The 9,468-nt window shown below is 39.0% G+C and overlaps 1 protein-coding gene across 1 annotated transcript; it reads left to right on the top strand.

Moving 5' to 3' along the window:
• The first annotated feature begins 1,553 nt into the window (after positions 1 to 1,553).
• LOC111329904 (von Willebrand factor A domain-containing protein 7) lies at positions 1,554 to 8,320 on the top strand. The gene is made up of 4 exons (XM_022934663.2): positions 1,554 to 1,998; positions 4,131 to 4,658; positions 5,954 to 6,748; positions 7,365 to 8,320. Exons 1-4 carry the CDS (start codon positions 1,737 to 1,739, stop codon positions 7,931 to 7,933), a joined length of 2,154 nt encoding a protein of 717 aa, XP_022790398.2. The 5' UTR covers positions 1,554 to 1,736; the 3' UTR covers positions 7,934 to 8,320.
• The last annotated feature ends 1,148 nt before the right edge of the window (positions 8,321 to 9,468 follow it).

The raw sequence follows: 9,468 nt of genomic DNA, 5'->3' as shown, positions 1-9,468 counted from the left end.
AGCTGTTTGCGAGTCGTGCGCTGATTGGTTGAAATTTGAAGACCTGTCAAACAGAGATCAGCAGGTAAGTCTTAGGTCTCAGGTCTTAGTTTTCGGGGTCTTAGTTTTCTTAACAACCGTGCGTGAAAATTGCCTTTAGTCACATTTATTTGGTTACAGTTTGTTAGCAACCACAAATCAGTCTAAAGAGGCGATATTAGACGCTTTGAGGCTGTGACCATTTGGGAAGTAATTAAGAGATCATCAAACAATAGACGTATAACAATATTAGGTAGTGTACGTGATATAACGAATATCGAAAGTAGGAATCTCCTTGTATGCCTCCGCGCTATCAGATGGAAGTTTTCTCTTCAAAGCGGCGGGCGCTGGACTTTGCGGAGGATCCTCTCAAAGAACTGCCGAGTGCACTAAAGCTAAAACGTTAGTTCAATCGAGGATTTCAAATTTTACACGTCATCTTTTTTCGTTCGTGAATAAATTGTATTTAATTTGGTCTGTTCGCACAAGAGAAATATTCGCGCGATTTTTGCCTTCAAGGCTTATTTTTTAACAACGATTTTCGCATGGCGAATTTTTTTAACCCAAAGAACAAAAGGAAATAACTTTTAGAACATTTTAGGGACAACCATGCATCTTCCGAGTAGTTTTCTTGAAAACACTCGAGAAACAGTTTTTGTTTTATTTTCTGTGAAAATTTAATCGATATGAAACCGTCTCAAGAAGCCGACAAACACCATTTGTTAATTTCGTTTTTGGTTTGTTTTTTTCTCGTTTTGAGAGTAAATCTTACAATTTGTGCAAAATCACGCTTAGCACCTAATAGACAGTGAGTTAATAACTTCACTATGAAGATTAACGTTATAAAACAACGACGTTTTGACCGTTCGACAGTAATTTCAAGTTGAAAAGTAAAAATTTTTCAACACGTGCTTAAATCTATACAATCGAATGCTAGCGATATACTGACTAAAACTCGAAAATATTTACATAAAAACAATACAACAAAAACAATGCGACAAAAAGGATAAAAACACCAACGCAAGGCGATTAAAACGAAATCAAAAATAAAATAATTAGATAAATAGCCACGTGCGGATTGAGTACCATTATAACAGATTAATAAATTTTGACACTATTTATCAACCGAGAGACTGAAATAAATTACATCCGGTGAGGTTTGTAGCTCATTGTTGCCAATCATTTACCGTCGTCTATTGCTTCGAATAATTTAAGTCTATCAAAATCTCTAAACTCGTCGCCTTTTTATAACGATATACATATCTATTACGAAGGAACGTTAGTCGTAAAGCGACTATGTTAGCGGTAAAATGTCGAGAACTTGTGTAAATACACACGAAAACAACTCGAACGTTTAAAAAAAGTCGTTGAAATAACAAGGTCACGGTCTAAAACTCGATATTATGGAAAGAAAATTGAGAAACGCTGCTTATAACATTTATTTTGCGTTTCGTACGAGTAAAAACCTTTTGGACTGTATCAACTTACAACGCTAGAAACGAACTAATTGGTGGCTTTGATCGGATGTCCGTCAAATAACCTTTGTATAGATTCAATTTTTTTCTCGCTAAAAAATTAGGTTTGCAATTAGTGTCACTGAATTAAATTTAACGAGTTCACTTTTCCGGCTAATCTCCTATCCAAACACATACCTTTAAATTCAGCTAGAACACGATCCGTACTTGAAGTGCGAAAAAGCTAGGGCTAGGCTAAAAGTGATGGGGACCCAAACTCAAAATTCGTTTTTTATTACTCGATTGCGCCTAAGTTTCAAGGCAGCTGCCAGCGTCATGCTTTTGGCGACGCTTTCGCATATGGTTTTTACTCAGAATCTTTACACGTCTTCATTGGACGAGACCAGGAACGCGTTGATGTCTTTTTCATCTGGTGTTAGTTCTTCCCTTCCGACGTCAATTCCGAAAATCTACGCTTCAGTCCACGCCGCTAGGCGGTCATCTTCATGGGGTCGCCGCCGCCGAAGTGAGTATTTGTTCTGCGTTATTTTATTTTTTTTTTATTAAAACTCATTTTTCCAACCGACACCTTCGTTCCTCGCTTCTGCTAAAATGCATGATTTTTTGTCAAAGTGGATAAAATGTTAGGATCACAAGCGAGAATGACACAAGTCTTTCAATTTTGGCGCACTAAAAAACAATTGTACCGAAATTATTTGGTCTGGATGATTACCAACGTTATGTAGGTGATCTGCTGCTTGTAAATGCAGAAGTGATTCAGACATTTTGAACTACCTATTTTAACACACACATAAAGACATACACGTAGATTCATATCGAATATGAAGTATGTAAATGCGCAAATGGCCTTTCTAGCGAGAAGCAAACGTGTAAAGGTAAGTGGGCTATCAATTAGACCTGTATGAGTCAGAGACGAACAGCGAACGAAGAAACCGTTGCCGACTTTGTTACCCAAATGACGACTGAGTAAAGAAGTCAGCTACACTTCTTGCCAAGCTTAACCATAAGAGTGTGCCAACGCACACTTCGCAAGGAAGTCACGCATCGTTTTCTCTTCGTCATTCTCTACACTAAGCGAGCTCAGTGATAAGGCATTAACTATAGCTTTCTTCGGTGAAAGCCGAAGTTCTCAATCAACTGCACAATCAACGATGGACAGGAGAGGTAAGCATTTTATTGAAAATTCGTATGGAAGAGGGAGAAAACAGCTTGGAAGTGGAGAAAGCATGGCCGGAATAAATCTTGCAAATATTTTCCGAGGATGCCATTTTTGCGGTTAGAGTAGGTTGAGAAGATCATTTCCAGGAAAATCAATTCTATCAAAGAAAATGACGGTGATACAACCACAGATAAAGAATGCGCCTAACGCTGTTATCACCCCTTCCCCCCCGAAAAAACACCCTTTGTAAAAGATCTGATCGCTGATTCTGAAGGGAACCACCGTCTTAACCAAAAGTAAGGCTTATTGTAGCCGGAGCAAGATACCGAAAACCTATCGAAAGCGTTTTGTTTCGAAGAAGATCATTTGAAGATCCACGCTGGTAATGAGATGTTCTCCGAGCTGTTCCCTCTGTAAACTGCGCCGGTTCCGCGGACATACTGAAAAGAATTTCTCCCTTTCGTCGAACTTTAAGCACAATATGGAGCAGACTCGCGCAACTTGTACTCAATAATCTAGGCAAGCAGACCGACTAAGCTGATATATTCGAAGTTCTACGAGAATACTTCGTTGTATGGAAATTAAAAAAGCCGAAGAATATAATCGACGCATTCTGTCCGATCCGGAAACAAATAAGTGTGGGAATCAAAATAACATCGTGTATTTTTTCGTGTTAAAGCTCGCTGGTCGATTCTAGAAGTTGTGTTGTATTTCAAAATAACGATGCAATTCGTGCACAAGTAGCAGTGGATGTAGAGATAACTTTTGTGGCATACGTCAATCGTCAGCCTGAGTTCCAACAGATTACAGTCCACTTGTACCTCAGTGAGTCATTCCGCGATAGTAGATGTTATAGGCATTAACAGGCACTCCCGAACAACTCTAACTTCACGGGTAGTAGAACACTCAAAAGACAGCTACGTAGCAACAGCTATTATACTGGATAAAATTCTCTACAAGCCAGGGGGACTAGAAGCAACCATAGCAATTACATTGTAAGCGATCCTGATTCAAGAAATCAAAGAACTCTAACTTATCCAGGATGCCTGTGCCACTTCGTCACCATTGCCATTTTCCCCCAATCAATGATCACAGTACTAAATAAATGTTAAACACAAGGACGAAGTGAACTTCGAGACATTGATCATATTAAATGAATTCATTTCTTAGTGCAAAGAAAAAAATTGAAATCGACAACCCAAATTTGTGAGAATAAACGAAATTTCGTGCGAAACGTTTCGAATGAAATAACGAAAAATAATTGAGGTGAAATTTCGTTGAACTCTCCAACAACAAAAGCTGCGGTGATTTTCGCCGCACAGGCTTAAGATGCACGGGTCACAAAAATGAAATATCGTAAGAAAAGCAGAATTAAGAAGTCCCTTTCGATGATATAAATTTAAAAATCGTTTTCTTTTCAAAAATATTTAGTCAGAATTGTATTTCTCGACTGTGACTTATGATTCTTTGATTCCCAGGGTCAACTTATCGTCGGCTACGACCTCCACCTCCACCTCCACCTCCACCTCCACCTGCAAAGCGAACCACGCCATCCAATAAGTTCTTGGAAGCAGTTGATCAAATTGAACGGGCTGTTTATGAGGCGCAGGCAGCTGGTTCACGAAATCATCACAGTAGTAGGCGACTGGCAAAGATAAAATCAATTATCAAGTTGGCGACCGAGAAACGCAACTACATCTTCGCACGCAAGTCCCTTGGCCATGGTTTGTACACGGTGATAGAACTGAACAAGAAAAAAGGTCGAAAGCGGCGATCTTCAACTAACGCGGTGAAAAATTTTATGAAATCCATCGAAAAAGAGCTTGGAAATTCGGAATTCCAAAGATTTTTGAGTGTCCATGGTGAGGTTACGTTGATGTTTGCCATTGATGATACTGGAAGCATGAGTGATGAAATTCAGGCGGCTAAGGACATCGCAAAATCAATTGTAAATCATAAAAGAGATGAACCAGTGGACTTTATTCTCTCTGCATTCAACGATCCTGGTATGGATAACTATATATAACTAGTGATTAAAGCAGCATCGTTAGTTAAACCTGAATAATCATTCGCCCCAAAATATGGATCCAAATTTCTTTTTCCCACGAGTCCGATCATTAAAATCAAGTCTTTTTGTAGGGGGGCCTAAATAATAAATTAATTATATTTGAAAGCCTTTCTCGGGCTCTGTTGCCCGTCCTATTTATAAAATCATCCTTTTTGGATACAATTGAATAAAGGCTGATAGTTTCTAAAGAAACTGTTTGGGGCTGCGTCGGTTGGGGTAACGAAATAATTTGGATACATCAACAAAGTTGAAATGGTAAATTGGCCACCGTGACGATTACAAAAGCTGACGTTTCGAGCGTTAGCCTTTTGTCGGAGCGACGTTTCGAGCTGACGTTTTGAGCGTTAGCCCTTCTTCGTCGCTCCGACGAAGGGCTAACGCTCGAAACGTCAGCTGTTGTAATCGTTAGGGTGGCCAATTTACCATTTCAATTTTGTTGATATATCCAAACTTTTTGGATACAGTCGAACCTGTATTAAGCTGTCACCCACGAGGAATGCGTGACAGGATAACCGCTAAATAAAGGTTGACGGCTAAATATAGGTTCCACAGATTGGCAATATTATAAAAAACGATAAAAAACGGTATATGCTGCCAACTTAATTCACAATGCCTCGCTAAGAAATACTACTTACATAGTTTTGGAAGATAAACATGGATCCAATTTTGCTTGAAAAATTGTTCTTGGTTTTTTATTTGATGTGCTTCAATTGACCGTTAGATACAGGTGGAGAACAGTTGGGACTCGGTAAATTAAGGGTGACCACGGCTGCCTAAGACGAGGTGACCACATAATACAGGTTTCACCGTACGCGGTTGCATGAAAATATGTGATAGTCTCCCGTCTCCTATAAAGAGATTTTTTATTTCATTTTTCGGGGAATATGAGGTAAGATAGGACTAAAAAGAAATTATCTTGAATACTTGGTTATTGAAAAATAAAAAAAATCAAAGGTTTTCTCATCCTAACAAAGAACGAGCGGAGACTAAGCTGGTAAACGTGAATTCAAAACACAACTTCAGATATTCTTCAGTTGTGCATTTAATGTACATACTGTTAAAAGAAGGAAGAAAGAAAAATACAAACAAGCAAAAACACAAAAAAGAACAAGAACCACAATTGGCATGTAGAGAGCTGTTCAACTAATAGGTTAGCAGGTTGAATTGGAATTTGGGGTTATACTTAAACTTGCTATGAGAAACAACTTATTCATACATTTTGTATATTTCAAGGAACCGGACCAGTGATTTACAAAAGCGCCACTGAGAAGAACCAGTTTATCAGCGCCATTGATGCTCTTCGCGCTCATAGTGGCGGAGACTGTCCTGAGCGGACCTTTAAAGGCATCCTTGACGCTATGCTTGAAAATCCAAATTACGGGTCTCCCCTATATGTCTTCACTGACGCATCAGCACTTGACAAAGACAAGAGAGAAAACTTCGCGGAAATCCAAGAACTTGTTGGAGGGATGGGTATCACGATAAATTTCTTTACTACGGGCAACTTGTGCGGCAAATCCTCATATGGACCATTTGAGGAGTTAGCATGTGAAACTGGTGGTCAAATGCTAAAACTATCAAGTGCCAATGAACTGAGGAAATTGTCTAGTAGCGTTGGAGCCGCACTTGGAGGAACAACTTGCATTGCAAAAGGAAACAGTAAAAGTCCAAGTGGAAAAAGGCGCCGAAGTCCAAGGGGCTCTTCTTACACATATCATATCCCTATCGACGATTCCGTTGAAAGTATCATAATTTCAGTCTCAACCGAAAGAAATCGTCCGAGCATTTATGTAAGGGACGCAAGAGGGGCACTCGTCAACTCAGGCAAGATATCTTTGTCCAGGGGAGCTATCTATGAAATCCACAACCCCAGGCCAGGAACGTGGAAACTGACAGTGGTAGGAGGCGGAAAACATACTTACCAGATCAAAGGCTTGAGTAAAACGAATGTTGACTTTGAGTACTTCTTTGTGATGATTCCAACTACTGGTAGCAACAAGCCAATACCAGTTTCACATCCCTTACTAGGTTAGTACAATGGGTCAATCATCTGAGTGAATGACAGTGTATCGCACAAAAGTCATGAATGCGAGCTATCTCAAAACTTAGCAAAGGCGAAAGATCATCACTAAGAGTTGGCTGATACTTCCAGTCACAACGCTTTTCTTAACTCAGGGGTGTAAGGGAAACCCGTCGAATTGTTTCAGGGTTGAATGCCAATCCTTTTTTCTTTATCCTATGATAAGTTGGATAAGCTCAAGCAGTAAGGGGCCTCTGGGATTTTAAGACCAAGTTATGAGTAAAATACACGCTATCGCACGCTTCTACCGGCTTAAGGGAAGGAAATTAGAAAAAGTATTCTGAAGGGGAACACAAATTTCCTCGTTTTTGGAATGGAGCACATACGCCTCAGGTTAGCTGATGGCGACAATTCTTTTAAAAAGAACTATTTCTTTAGGTAACCCCTAGTACCAACGCTATTTCCTTCTCTATTATAGTAGGTTTAAAACAGATAATAGAATGAAAATAAATGAAAAAATAATTAGTAGATTTGAAATAAGGACCTAGCTCGTTTATCATTGGTTTCGTGTCACGGAATAGGAAAACTTACTTTCCTCGCTAAAAATATACAATTTCATTCCAGGAAAGAAAGCTGTGGTGATCATCACGATTGCTGGGGTGAACAAGATCAACGAAAAGTCATTAAGCGTAGATTTAATGAGCCAAGATGGGAAACGCTTACACACAGCCACTGCTAAACCTCATGGGACAAAAGGCGTCCATTTTTCAGCTTCATTCATCCCTCCTACCGTAGCATTTATGCTAAAAGTGAAAGGAAAGACCAAAACCGGACGTGCCTTTGAAAGGTATGGGCGTAACACGGTGTATCCCAGCAATGCGTTGATCAGAGTTCAATACGCAAGGAACGAGTATACAGTACCGGCCGGAGGAAGTGGGTTCGTGATGTTTGTGGCCTACAACAATGGACGAACAGAGAGTTTTGCCATCAGCGTCAAAGATCACCTAAAATTTGCAGTTCCCCTTCGCCGCTCTACCATCACTGTTCACAAGGACAGGAAAAGGTTCTTCTCTGTCAGATTCAAGGCACCAAGATCAGCTACCCGTGGTGCTCATAATGATGTGCTGGTGACCATCACAGGACGTACCTCAAAAACGACCGCTGGACATGCTGTCAGGCTGATGGTGGTCTAACTACTACTCCTTGGGCAGGACCGGAAAATTGGACTAGTTCAGACTTAAATAAGGTTTTTTCTTTTTTAGTAGTTCGCTTTGGTGGTGGAATATGTTGCCTTTATTATATACCTGGGAAGTTTGTCGTCTTTAAAATTGAAGCAGAGAGAGTATATTAATATCTTATGAATCCTCCGAAGGAAAAGTGAGATTTTCGCAAAAGGCGATCAAATCGCCCGAAATTTTACAAGAAGTTGTGTCTCAGTCGAAAGAATTTATGGCTATTGTGGTTTTAATTTCATTTGGGTTATAGAAGCTTTGAAAACAATGGGTGTTAAGGTTTATTTTTTGGCTGCGTTTAAGAACTTTAAATCACCGGTCTTGAATAAAATTATGAAAAAAAACTTACTTAAATTCTCATCATTTGATAGATTTTTATTGTTGGATACTATACCTTTTACAACGCAGGTCGTTAATTTTTTTGTATTTTTTTTCAATGTTGATTTTTTTTAAGTAACACGCACCCTCATTGGCCAAAATATTTTTATATTTGCCTATAAACCCTGGATAACTGAAACACCTTCCTCTCCTGTCAAATAGCGCCACAAGTTTTAATTGTTAAGGCCTTTGATTTAGAGGACATTTCGAACGCCAAAAACAACGAAAAAGTTTTTATTTTTCTAACATTATCAAACGATTCTATTCAAAATTCAGTTTAACTACCTGTCTACTCCGTTTTAACCCTTTATCTCTCACTACGCGGTTTAAGTGAAAAAATCTTGGATATTCTCGACTAGAATTCCCCGAACTGCTCGCCGACAAGGAAAGGTTGGCGTGTTTTTGCTTCCATAAGATTTTAGAGTGAAACTAATTGGATTTTCATTGACATATATATTGAACATCTCATTTACGAGAGAGCAAAAACTGCTTGTAAAGTGAACGTGCCCTCAAGATTTATGGCGATTCCGTCTACAACATAGCTACACGATAACGCAAGTTCTGATTGATTGATATTTTATGAAAAACAGTGGAAAGTTCATAGAGACGATTCAGGCTGACGTCATTGTCGTTGAAATGTTTCAGTCGAGTTCAGCCGCGAGGTTTCAAAACTTTCAAGATTGATATTTCGTTTTATCCCGATCGAGAAAGACCTTTTGGAGCTATTAATGAAAATAAAACATGCTAAATAACACTCTTGCTGAAAAACGATGAGCATGTAGCTCTATAAAGCAACGAAATCAGTTTTAGGGTTGACGAATTCATTCCCAAACGCAATGCGAATTATGGCTGAAAATAAAACTGAGTAATTCTGACTTCAAGGGAGGCTTTGCGACGTTGGGAACTCTTCATTAGAGCGTTAAATATTATTATGAAGTGTTGATATGTCCCAAAAGCGTTGCGTAATAGAATATTTTGTTTTGAAATCGTACATTTTCAACACAAAGCTACGCAATTTCTGGTAGTCAATTTTAGTAAACAACAATTCAAGAAAGCTAAATCTGCCACACGGGTCACGTAAATGCATGAGATTTTAACTTAGTTTTCGCTTCTTTTTT

Source organism: Stylophora pistillata, chromosome 7, assembly GCF_964205215.1.
Source record: "Stylophora pistillata chromosome 7, jaStyPist1.2, whole genome shotgun sequence".
Classification (NCBI taxonomy): domain Eukaryota; kingdom Metazoa; phylum Cnidaria; class Anthozoa; order Scleractinia; family Pocilloporidae; genus Stylophora; species Stylophora pistillata.
The sequence above is the reverse complement of the archived record's forward strand: the minus strand, read 5'-3'. Positions and strand labels throughout refer to the sequence as shown.

Coding starts and splice junctions, on each gene's coding strand:
- LOC111329904 (XM_022934663.2), top strand. CDS start 1,737: ATGGGGACCCAAACTCAAAATTCGTTTTTTATTACTCGATTGCGCCTA. Junction 4,659..5,953: donor CTCTGCATTCAACGATCCTG/GTATGGATAACT, acceptor GTATATTTCAAG/GAACCGGACCAGTGATTTAC. Junction 6,749..7,364: donor AGTTTCACATCCCTTACTAG/GTTAGTACAATG, acceptor ATTTCATTCCAG/GAAAGAAAGCTGTGGTGATC.